The 14854-nt window shown below is 43.1% G+C and overlaps 1 protein-coding gene across 1 annotated transcript in view; it reads left to right on the top strand.

Moving 5' to 3' along the window:
• Positions 1 to 1315: 1315 nt before the first annotated feature.
• The window catches only part of LOC109931795 (S-adenosylhomocysteine hydrolase-like protein 1), an 89482-nt gene continuing 75943 nt past the window's right edge, over positions 1316 to 14854 (top strand). Inside the window, exon 1 of the mRNA XM_020531055.2 lies at positions 1316 to 1682. Coding sequence (XP_020386644.1) covers positions 1464 to 1682 — 219 coding nt within the window. The 5' untranslated portion in view covers positions 1316 to 1463. The remainder of the gene's footprint in view (positions 1683 to 14854) is intronic.

Genomic DNA, 14854 nt, shown 5'->3' with positions numbered 1-14854 from the left:
CAACACCTGAAATTTCACCTTGGGAGCTTACAGGCTAAGGGCATGAATATTGACTTCACCAGCTTCAAAATCCCTCCACCCCCAGCCTTATCCCATGTCCCAACTCCCTGACATGTCCTAACCTGTCCATTCTCCTTCTTACCTATCCGCTTCATCCTTCCCACTGACCAAGCACAATAACTCCCTACCTGCACTCTCCTATCTCCATCTTACCCACCCTCCCCCAGCCCCATGCCCGTCCCTCTATTTATTTCTGGGCTCCCCTCACCCACCCCAGTCTTGACGAAGGTTTCAGCCCGAAACATTGACTCTCCTGCTCCTCTGATGCTGTCTGACCTGCTGTGTTTGTCCAGCTCCACGTTTATTGACTCAGAAATCAGGCGACACCAGGTTATAAGAACTGAAAGAACTGCGGATGCTGTAAATCAGGAACAAAAAAACAGAAGTTGCTGGAAACGCTCAGCAGGTCTGGCAGCATCTGTGAAGAAAAAAATCAGAGTTAATGTTTTGGGTCCGGTGACCCTTCCACAGAACAGCAGTGGGAGGGGGAGTTAAAATGGTGGCAATTGGAAGTTCACGTTGATTGATGTGTGCAGAGTGCAGATGCTCAGCGAACCAGTCCCCTAGTTTGCATTTGGTCTCCCCCATATAGAGGAGACCGTATCGAGAACAACAGCATCTGATTTCTGACTTTGTACACCTCGGTTAAACACCGGCACCTCCGCATCATCTTTTATTTACATGTGTAGAGCAATTCTGAGGAAGGATCACTGGACCCGAAACGTTAACTCTGATTTGTTTTTCTTCACAGATACTGCCAGACCTGCTGAGCTCTTCCAGCAACTTCCGTTTTTGACACCAGGTTATAGTCCAACAGGTTTATTTGAAATCACAAGCTTTTGGAGTGTAGTCGTTTCATCTGATGAAGGGGCCATGCTCCGAAAGCTTGTGATTTCAAATAAACCCGTTGGTCTATAACCTGGTGTCGTCTGATCTCTGACCCCTAAATAAAAGGTGAGTTGGTGACGGGATACTGGCCTCTGTGGAGTTATTTCATAAGTGAGATCAGGGTACTGAAGTTGGAGGATCAGCCATGGTCATATTGAACAGGCTCTTAGGGAAGGGCTGAATGGTCAACTTCTGAGGTGGGGGGGTGGGGGAAGAGAAAACACGCGAGAGGGGCGGGGCAGGCACGGGCAAAGGGGCGGGTCACGTACCGATGGGGGCGGGGCACGTACGGAAGGGTGCGGGAAATAGTGGGCGGGGCACGTACTGGAGCGGGCGTGTCACGTACGGAAGGGGGCGGGACACGTACGGGAAAAGGTGGGGGCGGGCCGTCCTCTAACGTCAACACTCCAGACTGTCCCCTTCGTCGCTGCGCCAGCCCGCACTCGAGTCAAACGGAGGTGGAAAGTCAGCATCTGAGTTGTGGTGCTTAGCTAGGGGAACCGGGAGAGACGACGATGGCCGAACTGCTGAAGAAAGGAGCCCCCGAGCCGGTGGAGACCAAGGACGTGAGGGAGGCTCTGAAGGCCAAGGAGGTGAAGGAGAACGCCAACGCCGAGCGAGCGCAGAGCAGCGAGAGTAACCCGCTCAACAAGGCGGCAGCGCCGAAAGAACCTTCTCTGGTCGTCTTTAACAACGACGGCGGTGCTGTCGCATCGCATAAGCCCGTAAAGAAGGTGAGACGGTGAAATTTTTTTGGAGGAGGGGTGGTCACGGGCAGAATTAAAATCATTCGGTTCCTCCGGCGGATCGGGGAAGTTAGTTGCGCATGCATTGTGGGGATTGTAGTTTGGACGCTGCGCCTTTGTCATAACTGGCGCGAGACGCGAACTACAACTCCCAGGGTCCCCCGCGAGGCAGCGCAAGTGCGGTTTGATTCACTGCGTCCCTCCCTCTTTCTGTTCCTCCTTACGGTGGGCGGTTTTAGTCTCTTCGCCCACCGCTCCCCCCAAACCTCAAACAATATTGTTGAGATCCATTTGGTGAGTGAGCTGACGCTGGGGCAAAGCCCCTCTCTAGTCCTTGTTTGGAGTTTTGAAAGTTCCACTTTCCAGGGTATGTCCTGTACTGTAATTGTAATATTCCTTCCCCGTTCTTCTCTCTGTATGAGGGAGTGATTTTCTACTATTGTAACGTCTTGTGAATGCGACTGAACTTTTCAGTACTTCTAGCATAACTTCAGGAAAGATTTTGACAAGGTTCTGCGTTGTCGTCAAACCATAGTCATACAGTACGGAAACAGACCCTTCGGTCCAACCAGTCCATACCGAACATAATCCAAAATTAAACTAGTCTTACTTGCCTGCTCCTGGCCCATATCCCTCCAAAGGTTTCCTAGTCATATATCCATCTAAATATTTTCAAACGCTGTAATTGTACCTGCATCGACCACTTCATCAGGAAGTTCATTCCACACATGAACCACTCTGTGTTTAAAGGGTAAAAGAGAGGCAAAAGTGGACATTGGACCACTGGAAAATGACAGTGGAGAGATGGTAGTGGGGAACAAGAAATGGCTGAGGAACTGAATAATTACTTCGCGCAAACAAAAGAGGCGCCAGAATTGATCCTTGTGGAACATTTTCTGAAGAAGGGTCTAGCCCCGAAACGTCAGCCTTCCTGCTCCTACGATGCTGCTTGGCCTATTGTGTTCATCCAGCTCTACACCTTGTTATCCTGTGGAACACTGCTGGGCAGAGGCCTCCACTATGAAAAGCAACTCTACACCACTTTGTCTCCTGCCACTAAACCAATTATGTATCCAATTGGCAAGTTCACCCTGAATCCCATGTGACCTAACTTTACTAATTAGTCTACCATGCAGAACCTTGTCAAAGGCTTTACTAAAATCTAAATAAAAAACATCTACTGCTCTGCCATCGTCAACCTTCTTGGTAACTTCCTTAAACTCAAAAAAAAAACTTGAGGCATGATTTCCTTTGCACAAAAACCATGCTGACTATCCCTGATCAATTGTTGCCTCTCTAAATGTCCATAAATCCTTTTATAATCATCTCCAACAATTTACTCACAACTGAAGTCAGACTCACAGGTCAATAGTTCCCTGGTTTCTCGTTACAACCTTTCTTAAACAAAGGAACAACATTAGCTAGCCTCCAGTCATCAGGCACCTCACCTGCAGTTGTAGATAATGCAAATATTTCTGCGAGGGGTCTTGTAATTTCCTCCCTTACTTGCCACAACATTCTTAGTAAAGATGATCATGTGGGATTCAGGGTGAGCTTGCCAATTGGATGCAAAATTGGCTTGACGGTTAGAGACAGAGGATGGTGGTGGAAGATTGTTTTTCAGACTGGAGGCCTGTGACCAGTGGTGTGTCACAGGGATCAGTACTCTCTCCGCTTTTGTTTGTCATTTTATGTAAACAATATGAATGAGAATATAGGAGGCATGGTTAGTAAGTTTGTGGATGACACCAAAATTGGTAGTGTAGTGGACTGTGAAGAAGATTTCAAAGAAATCTTGATCAGTGGTTAATTGGCTGAGTAGTGGCAGATGGAGTTTAGTTTGGAATAAATGTGAGATGTTGTATTTTGGTGAAACAAATAATGACAAGATTAATGGTAGGGCCCTGGATATGTTGTACTTCAGAGAGACTGAGGGGTTAGGTACGTAATTATTTGAAATTTGTGCCACAGGTAGACAGGCTGGTCAAGAAGGTTTTAGCATGCTTGTCTTTGTTTTCAGACCTTTGAGTACAGGAGTGAGGGTGGGGGGGAATCATGTTGAGGTTGTACAAGATGTTGGTGAGGCTTCTTCCGAAATACTGTGTGCAGTTCTGGTCTCGCTGTTATAGGAAGGATATTTTTAAACTGGAGGGTTCAGAAAAGACTTACTAGAATGTTACTGAGAATGAAGAGTTTGAGTTATAAATAATAGGCTGGGACCTTTTTTCACTGAAGTGTAAGAGGCTGAGGGGTGACCTTAAAGAAGTTTATAAAATAATGAGGGGCATACCTAAATTGTATAGGAAGGGTCTTCCCCACCCGCCCCAGGGTGGCGGAGTTCAAAACTAGGGGCGTATTTTTAAAGTGTCAGAAGAACCGTTTTTAACGAGGACATGAGGGGGAATTTTTTTTTGTTACATAGTGGTTCCTGTGTGAAACAAACTTCCAGAGGAAGTGCTGGATGCAAGTACAAGTACAATGTTTTTTAAAAAAAAAAAATCCAAATAAGTACATGAATAGGAAAGGTTTGGAAGGATAGGGGCCAAACACAGGCAAGTGGGGCTAGTTTAGTTTGGGAGCATGGTTAGCGTGGAATATTTGGACCAAAGAGTCATACAGTATAGAAACAGATCCTATCAGTGAGCTTTTGTACTGCAGTTTGTATGTAATACTCGAAGTTTCCTTCTAAGCCACACACTATCTTGACTTGGAACAAATGTGCCCTTGTGCCAGAAGCCTGGAAGAACCTGACTGACAGCATTGTGGATGTCCATACCCCACACAACAGTTCAAGAAGGTGGTGTCACTAGCACTTCCTTCTCAAAGGCACTAAGAGTTTAGGAACAAATGCTGGCCTCATGAGTTGTGCCTGCAGCCCTGAAAAATCTTAGGAAGAAGCCAATGTCCTGTCTTTGAACAGGAGTGTTAGATCAATTTCTGTGTTCTATTATTTGATATACACTTGCAAATTATGTTTGTGACCAGTAGAGATCTTAAGAGCATAAGATATAGGAGCAGATTTAGCGCAATTGTCTCATCAAGTCTGCTCTGCTTGTGAGTTATGGCTGATGTTTCTCAACCTCTTTCTCTTGCCTTCTCCCTGTAACCTTGATCCCTTGAAGTTCAAGAACCTGCCTATCTTTGTTTAATTGCACTCAATGACTTGGCCTCCGCAGCCTTCTGTGGCAGAGTTCCACAGATTTACTACCCTTGGGCTGGAGAAATTCCTTCTCATCTCAGTTCTAAAGAGTCACTTTGAGACAGTGTCTTCAGGTCCTCATCTCTCCTACTATTGGACACATCATCTCCACTCTATCCAGATCTCTCAGTATTCTGTAAGTTTCTTTGAGATTCCCTCTCATCCTTCTAAATTCCATCACGTATAATTTAGAGTCCTCAACCATTCCTTACATGACAAGTCCTTCTTCCTTGGGACTGTTCTTGCAGTCCTCCTCCAAGGCCAGCAAATCCTTCCTTAGATATGGGACCCAAAATTCCTCATGGTATTCCAAATGCAGTCTGACCAGAGCCATATACAGCCTTAACAATACATCTCCTGCTCTTGTATTCTAATCCTGTTGAAATCTGTCTCTTAATCCTTTTCAGAAAAAGTGAAAAAATTTTGTTGATTTCAACTTAATATTTAGTTTCATTTTTACCACTTCCTATTGCTAGCTCTTAATTTATGTTGTCTTCTAATCTGCTAATTTCAACTTTTGATGTTCTCACATCCTGTACTTTGGTCTTTTGCTTGGGTTTCTTAATAAAAACAGTGAACGTAGTCAAGACAGAGAAACATTGTATAGTACTGTCTTTTTTTTATTGCTAGCTGAATTTGCTACATACCTGTCCACTAGTGTCTTGGTGTTGTATTTTTGTTTTGCTATTTCAACTGAGTTTGTCTTTATTGTCCCTGGTGGAATTTTATGTTCAATTCTTAGTCGTAGTGGTGCTGGTTGTGGGTGGGTTGGGGGGCAGGAGTGTGGGCGGAAGTGTGTGCATTTTGCCATGAAGTAGTTTGGCATTATTAGTATTTTGTTCCATTGTGGGATGTGGGTTTTGTCAAGGATAGCATTTGTTGTGCAAACTAATTGTCCTTGAGGTGGTAGTGAGCTTTTGTGTTGAACTGCTTGTAGTCCATGAGATGAAGATACTGACTGGGAGTTGTTGGGTAAGGAGTTGAAGGATTTTGATCCAACAGCAATGAAGCAACATCAGTATTTACAAGTCAGGTAGTGAATGATTTAGAGGGATCTTGGTGGAATATATTCCCACATGTCTGGTGACCTTAGTTTTCTAGGTGGTAGAGGTCATCGGTTTTAGATCTACTATCAAATCATTGATACATTGCTGCAGAGCATCTTGTAAATGATATATGCTGCAGCATTAGTTTGCTGCTGGAAGATGAATGTTTAAAATGGTGAATGGAGGGCCAGTGAAATGGCTCGTAGGTCCTGGATGGTGAGCTTTGAGTATTGGAACTGTACTTTTCCAGGTATGTAGGAGCGCGTTCCAGGTCACTTCTGATTTGTGTGGTACAGACTTTTAGGAGTCAGGTGAATTACATGCTGCAGGGATCGAGTCTGTAACCTGCTTTGTAGGCATGTATGGATGGATGGATGTATGTCCCAGGAGGCCGACGGTGGGGTATCCAGTGCTGGACGGTGTGGTGGAATACCGGGCGGACGTGGCCAGTGCCCGGTTGTTGTAGGGCGCAAATGCTACCCAGCATGCAATTCAATCCTGAATGTTGTCCGTGTCCTGTTGCCTGTGGGCATGGACTGCAGCACTATCTGAGCTGTTGTGAATGAACGGAATACTGTGTAGTTATCAGGGAGCATCGCCATTACTCACATTAGAATGTAGGGAATGTCATTGAAGCAGTCAAAGATGATTGAGCCTGATTCACTTCCCTGAGGAACTCCGCCTCCAATAAAAACTGAAGGCATTTTCCTTTGTGCCTGTAGAGAGTTTTTCACTGATTTTTCCATAAATTAAGTTTTACAAGGACTCCTTGATGTCACATTCATTTGAATGCTGTCTTGAACTTGATGGGAGACACCTCATCTCCCCTCTCCTCTGAAATTTAGCTCTTTATTCTACTTGTAATAGAGTCTGGAGAAATGATAGCCAATAAATCTCACAGCGTCAATGAACAGGTCGTTTGTAAGTGTCACTTGATAGCATTATTGATGACACTTTCTTCTATTTCTTTGATTCAGTGTAGTCTAATTGGGTAGTATTTGGCTGGATTGAGTTTGATCTGCTTTTCATAGATATTAGGTACCTGGACAGTTTTACAGATCATTGGGTAGATGGCAGCATTGTAGCTATTTTGAAATGACTAGCCAATGGCTAGGCTAAGGAGCCAACACATCAGCACCATAGCTGGGAAATTGTTGTGGGCCCATGGAATTTATTGAAATACTGTTAATTTCCTTGTCAAGTGTATTAAATTGACTTCTTTTGGAACTTCAGGAGGAGGTTATGATTTAAAATAAAAATATGCATTTTAAAGGTGGTCTTTCATGGCTAGCCAATACCTCAATCTATTACAACCAGCAAAATATTTTCAGAAGTGTAGTTGCTGTTGTAATGTAGGAAAGACAGCAGCTAGTTTCCATACAAAAAGCCCCTACAAGCAATAATATGATGGCCAGATAACTTGTTTTTGTTTGCTCCCCTGTTCCTAGATGGACATTGAAATATTGCCATTGGATCTGCTTTCTCAGAAAAATCCCATCTAATTATAATATTTAATCTGAAAGATGTCATCTCTAACAGTGTAACATTCATTCATTATTGCCATAGAATTTCATAGTTAATTTTTGTTCTTGAGACATGGAACAGGACTTGAACCCACAAGTTTCTGTCTTCGAAGTGAGTGTGTTAAATACTGAGCCATGGTTGATGCAGTGATGGATATCCACTTGGCATGTTTGCCTGAAGTTGGTTGCAATTGCTTTGGCTGTTTCTTTTGCATTGTCATGTTGGGCTCTGCCACAGTTTGAAGAAAGGGACAGTTATGAAGCAGCCCCCTTTTTGGGATTGCTTGGCTTTTTTCATATAGCATGGTATTTCTGCTGTTTTAGCATTATTAGATATGCCTGGTATAGTTTCCTCCATATTGTTTGTACTCCTTGAATCAGGCTCGGTCCCTGGCTTGAACTGCTATGCCAAAGCATGAGGTTAGAAGTTCCAGTAGAATATTCTTTTGTTAATGGCTCACAGTCTTCCATTGCCTAGTTTTTAGCTGCTGAATCTTTAGGAACACTGCCATTTAGCACAATGGTCGAATCGCACAACACCAGATCGTGTCATAGTTAATAGCATGGAAATAGACCCTTTGGTCCAACTCATCAATGCTGACTAGATATCCTAAATTAATATAGTCCCATTTGCCAGCATTTGGTCCATATCCCTCTAACCCCTTCCTATTCATGTTACCCATTCAGATGCCTTTTAAATGTTGTAATTGTACCAGGCTCCTCCACCTCCTCTGGCAGCTCCTTCCATACACGCACCAACTTTTTCAGGCAGAGGGTGGTGCGGGTATGGAATGAGCTGCCGCAGCACTTGAGTCAAAAGCATGGTGGCCACTTCTACCATTACTGTCATGTACATATGCATTCACAACAGATAAATCAATGAGGATGAGGTCATTTGTATCCGAATCAGAGCTTTTGCAACACGGAAAGAGGTCCTTCAGCCCATTCGTGTTTGCGCTGACTATCAAATGTCCATCCGTTCAATTCCGATTTTCTAGCACATAGTTCATTTTTTTGTATGCTATGGCACTTGAGGTGTTGATCTAAATAATTCTTGTGTTTTTAGGGTTCTTCACTCACTCACCCTATTAGGCAGTGAGTTCCAGTCACATAACCCCCGGGGTTAAAAAAATTTTTTTTTCCTCCAATCCCCTCTAAAGCTCTTGGTGCTTACCTTAGAAATTGTGCCTCCTGGTTATTGATGGGGGAAAGAGGAAAAAAATTCTCCCTATCTACCTTGTCTGTACGTTTCAGAATTTTGTTCACCTCAATCAGATGCCCCCTCAACTCCCTGCACTCTAAGAAAACAACCCTGAGCTATCTAGTCTCACTTCAGAGCTGAATTGCTCCAGCCCAGGCAATATCCTGGTTAATCCCTTCTGCACCCTCCCCCTTGCATCCTTGTTTTAGTGTGGTGACTAGAACTGCATACAATACTCTAGCTATGGCAAACCAGTATTATGCACAACTTCATCACTGCCTTGATCTTGTATTCAATCCTTGTCCAATGAAGGCATGTATCCCATTTGCTCCCTTAGCCATCTTATCTACCTGTCCTGCTGCCTTCAAGGATCTATGGATATGCACACCAGGTTCCTTCAGATCTTCTGTACATTCTAGGGCTCTACAATTCAACACATACTCCCTTCCATTGTTAGTCGTCCCAAATCTATCATCTCTCACTTTCCAAGGTTAACTTCCATTGACCACTTTCAGACCATCTGACTCGCCTGCTTGTCGTCATCTTGCAGTCCAAGGCTTTCTTCCTTGCCAATGGGCCCTACTCTTTGCCTGATTATTTTCTTGCCACTAATATATCTATAAAACACTGTTGGATTTTCCTTGTTTTTTTTTTTAAAATTCTCTCATCACCTGCACAAGCTCACAATGACAGTTCTGTCTTTCAGGACTAGCTCAGTGTTGATGCTACTTGGGTACTCTTGCTGAAGGATTGATGTACTCTGGGTAAGGGCATCATGTGCTCTCATTACCCTTAAATTTTCACGCAAGTGGTCTTAAATGTTGAGTACTGATTCATCACCTGAAGGGATGTGATAAATTAAAAGATGTAAGAGGTTTTCTTGCAGATGTTTGACCTTTTTAGGTTTCCAGGTCAACGTTGAGGGCTCCCAGGGCACACTCATGTCTCTACCTCTGGTAGACCTGCCTTGCTGGTCGTACAGGACAAAGGATGGTAATGGAGGAATTGGGGATGTTGGCTGACAGTTTCGGGGTGATTGCCACAGGTTTGTTTGCCAAAGCGAAGAAAATGTTTCTGTAGCAAGTGGATTGGATGTGGAATGAATTGCCTCTATGGGTGGTGACAAATTCAGTTGTGGCTTTTGAAAATGTATTGGGTACTGAAGTGAAGTTTTCAGGGTGATGGGGGAAATCAGGAGAGTGGGATGAGTTAAGCTTCTCTTGCAATGGCTTGGCGTGGTCGTGATGGACCAAATGCTGAAAGCATTCTGTGATTGTATGTAGGCTTCAATAAGTTCAACCTTGAGGTTTACCTTGTCATTTCCGCAGCTTGCGGATTCCAGTCCCTGTAATCAGTTTAGTTAGCCTTTACTGCATTCTCTCTCTGTACCTGACTGGTTTTTCACTTTTTGAAGTACTTTTTTTTTCCCCCTTGGTATACCTGCTAGAGATGGTCTGTCCGAAACAACAGGTTTGAGTTTTCACAGCTTGTGTTGCATTGTGCATACAGGCAAGTTTCAGTGAGAAATGTGGTAAGTCGGCTAACATGTAACGTCCATAATGATTGCTTATTTATAAGTATTTATTATGATCCATTTAAGGACTGTTAATGTTTAATAGAAAACTGAGCACCTTTATTTAGCTAATAGAACTACACCATAGGTTTTCACATTCGCAAACCAAACATAAGCCTGCTCCTCGTTCTGTATGGTTCAAAACTGTTGTTTACACTTCGTTTACTCATCGTTGTTAGATATCTGTCCCCCTATGGTGTCGTCAGCAAACTTGTAGATGGCATTTGTTTGGAATTTGGCAACAGTCATAGGTATACAGGGAGTACAAAGAGGGCTGAGGACACATCCTTGGGGGGCGTACCTCCAGTGTTGAGTGTTATTGTGGAGGAGGTGCAGTTACCTGTCCTCACTGCGGCCTATGCGCCAGAAAGCTGAGGATCCAATTGCAGGGGGTGGAGCTGGGACCACCCAGTTTTGAGATCAGTCTGGAGGATATAATGGTGTTGAAAGTGGATCTGTAGTCCACAAGCAGGAGTCTAACATCGGTGTCCTTGTTGTCCAGATAGTCCAGGATGAGTGCAGGGCTAGGGATATGGCATCCTCTGTGGACCTGTTACATCGGTAGGCAAACTGTAGCGGATCGAGGCAGGCTGGGAGACTGGAGTTGATGTGGGCCATGACCAGCCTGTTGAAGCACTTCATCGTTATTGAAGTCAGAGCTGTTGGGTGATAGTCATTAAGGCACACTGCATGTGTTTTAAGCTAATTTAGCTTTAACTCCAAAAATAAAAACATATTTCTGGACAACCATTACTGCAAGTATGGAATCAACCTGTTCATATGTGTTATGACACATCTCAGACAGGAGGGATCTGAACCTAAACCTTTTGGCATTAGCATAGCTACACTACCAGTGTGCTATAAGGGCTCTCCAGGTATCTCGTCATCTTATAAAATATTCTTTTAAAATCAACCCATTCAGAAATGTTATTACACACCACTGAAGCAGATGGGACTTGAGTTTAGGCCTCTCACTTAGAGATAAGGATACTAACCACTGTTTCACAAGGGCCTGGGAGTCATATCTTCAGTATTTTAGCTAAGTGAGCCCACCTGCTGCTTTATGATCTTGCCTTTCTATGTGTTAATCTCTTTAACTCAAAATATAGTCCAAACCTTTTTAAGGATAAGAGACTCCAAGCTGCTTCAATTGCATTTGTCCTATTTTCTACACAATATATGAACCGTGTACCAGCCGTTGACAACACCGCTCTTCTGGAACTGATTGTGGAGGAGCAGTGCAGAGGCCTCAAATCTTGCTTGAACACAACAAATAAACATTTTAATGAAAAAGATAATGTCATTCTTTTGTCGATTATGACAGCTCTAGACGGGTGTCATAATTGTCAGTGGTATCTTTTTGTGCAATGAAATAATTTATTTTATCAAAGTGAAGGAGACCATCACTTAACAAACAATTTTGCATTTCTGCAATACTAATTTATAATCAAAGTTGAGATTTTAAGGTACTAAGGTCATGGGTATCTAAAACTGGAATTGAAAACAGACTTTTGAGGATTGCTGGGACATCAAATTGGAGTTGGCAACAAAAGTTTGCACGTGAGATTTGAGTGGTAATGCAAATTAATTAATGAAACACTAGTGTTTTTGTTATGCTTGTAAGAGGTCATGTCATATCAGCCTTTTCCCAGAAAAATATGTGTTTTGAATGACACTGAAATAAAGCTCTTCAGCTTTCTAGTGTATGATCTGTGTGATTTACTTTGTCTGGAAAAATTAGGAAACTTCTGTGAATAAGTGAGCCTTAATTGCTATTTGTTCCTTTGCCTCCTTTGAATTTCTGCCAAAAATACCAAGTTGGTTTTGAGGTGTTTCTGACTGATTAAGTGCATTTATATAATGCTGTTAGTTAGAATTATTAGACCATGTTTGACACAAGCTATATAAAAATATTAGGGCAGATCAACCAAAAGTTTTGTTCATGAGGTGGTTTTAAGGTGCATGTTAGAGAAATAAAGGGATGGAGAGGTTTTTAGAAAGAATTGGAACGTCCCCAGACTGTTGGTTGTGACCCCTGAGGGGTGCATGGTCCCGTTTGGAGTCATGAGCTCCCGTTCTCCAAGGCTCCAATATGAACTGTGGAGAGGAGACTGCCCAGTTTGGAGACACTGGCTGGGTAGCCCTGGATCCACACGATTAATGCTGTTCAACACTTGGGTGAAAATTAAGCACAAAGCACCCTAGAACGTCAGAAACCACTTCTGTTGGGGTGTTTTGAATGGGACCAGAATGCTTGTGTGCTTTGATGGCAAGCAGAAGTAATTTAGTGATTGAATAATCCATGAATTGACGCAGGTGAGCGGAATGGTGGGTTTAACCTTTACCTGTGCTGTGGTTCTGCTCTTATCTGCCTCCTGTACAGGCTCTTTACCTCCGGTTAGCTTTGCAGGCATTGGCAACTATATCAAAATGGGGGAAGGGGAGGTGTGTGTGTGAGAATGTGAGGTGCCTGGGGTTGGGAAGACTGCTATGTGTTTGTTTATACTTTTGGAGGTAGTGAGAGGAGTTGGGCAGGGAGTGTGTTGGTTGGGGGTGGGTGCGAAGAGGGGATTTACTGAGTCTATCTTTGGGAAATATGAACAACTTGATAGTCATTTAGATTTCTATGTGAATTATAAAAGTACTTCAAAACAGTGATCCATATTCATTTGATTTTGTTTTAAATTAAGCTTGGGTGTAGTCATTAGAACATTGGGTTAAAGTTTCAGAATAAAGGCTGTTTCTAACTGAGATGAGGCATAATGTCAAAAATATGAATCATATTGAATAAATGTCATGGTGAGCCAAAGTAAATTTGTGAATTAATAATTCATTGTGATAATAAGACTGGTCAAAACAGGAGAATTTCAAGCCAAAAAGAGACAGTATTGCGCCAAGAAGAATGGAAGTAGTTTGAAATCTCTATTCTTATCTTTGCCTGCAAATGAGGGCTCAAAATTTGATCCGTAACTTTGAGTCTGAATGCCTTAGGTTAAACCTTGCAATCACTCTCCATTAACCCTTTTTCTGCTGTGAACTTGACAATGTATTAAAACAGACAAGTGTTGTAGGATCCTGGCTCCAGTAGAATTTTGAACAATGTCCTTTCGTTTTCTGGACCTGGGTGAAATATTGCCCATAAATGATGCAAATTATCTTCACCTACCATCATTGCAGACTCAAATGAGAGAAATCTGTTGAATTGGAACCAGAAAATGCTAGAAATACTCAGTTGCTCCGGCATTATCCATGAGGAGAGAAACGGAGCAATAAAACAGAAATGTACACAAGTTTTAAGCAAATACAGAAGTAAGAAAAGTTGATTGCGGGTGTGAGGGGCGGGGAGGGTGCGGTGGTGGGGAGAAGGCACAAAAGAGATGTGTGATAGGGACACAAGCAGTGTGGTCAGCAGAATATGCGTTTGGTGTCCCTGGTAGAGTGGAAATTGTAGGCAAAATCTTGTGCAGCAGTCCAGGTTCTTATTGGTCAGAAGTAGCTGGTGTTATGGGACGGGTTGCAGAGCTCCCATCTACTCCCTCCTACCTAGGTGAATGCTTGTTTGCCACCAAACTCTCCATGGATGACACAGGATTCTGCAATATATTGGAAGCACTGAATAGACTGCATCCAGATTGAAAGGTGTACATGTAAATTCCTGCTTCACCTGGAAGAAGTGATTTGGGGCTTCATCTTTTCAAACATAATACTCCACCAAACACGACGTCCTCTCCTGGGAGGGGATATTTCTTGGCTTGCCCAGGGAGATAGCAAGCGATGGGAAGGGACAGTTGAGCAGTGATTGAAGAGTGAATAAGGAGTGAATGTGGCAGATATAGTCTTTGAGCATGACCTTGAGCTTCTGCTTTTTTTAAATTCATTCGAAGGATGTGGACATCACTGGAGAGGCCAGCATTTATTGCCCATTGCAAATTGTCCAGAAGGCAGTTAAGAGTCAACCACATTGCGTGTCCAGAGTCATGTAGGCCAGACCAGATTCGGTTGCTGATTTCCTTCCCTAAAGCAAAATGTGTCAGATGGGTTTTTCCTGACAATCGACAGTGGTTTCATGGTTATCATTAGACTTTTAATTCCAGATTTTAATTGAATTCAAATTCCACCATCTGGTCCCTGAAACATTACCTGTGTCTCCAGATCAGCAGCTTAGTGATAATACCATTAAAGCCCATCATCACCTCCCACCCCCACCCGCAAGCCTTTGGCTTGCTTGACATTTAAATTTTCTGCACCAGTCCCCGTCTGCCCTCTCTACTTAGCTTCATTGGAACTCAAGAACACTTAGTTGAAGTTTGTGCAACAATAGCACCTCTTATGTTTAGGCACTTCTCAGCCATTGGAGCTCAACATGAATTCGACAATTTCAGATTCGAGCCAATATTCATGATTTTTCTGGACAGCAGACATGGTAATTATTCAGCTTTTCATTCCAACTGCCCTCAACCTACCTTTTTATTTCTTTTATCAACTCATTACCATCTGCGTTTATCTAGCGGCAGTATTCCTTTTGGCTTTAATCCCTTTCATCTGACAGTTGTCCCTTCTTTTGTTTTTATCTCCCCTACCCACTGTTTTATCTATTTCCTAAGTTACATCTACGGTC

Source organism: Rhincodon typus, chromosome 25 (assembly GCF_021869965.1).
Source record: "Rhincodon typus isolate 14 chromosome 25, sRhiTyp1.1, whole genome shotgun sequence".
NCBI lineage: Eukaryota > Metazoa > Chordata > Chondrichthyes > Orectolobiformes > Rhincodontidae > Rhincodon > Rhincodon typus.
This window is presented reverse-complemented; position numbering and strand designations above follow the sequence as displayed.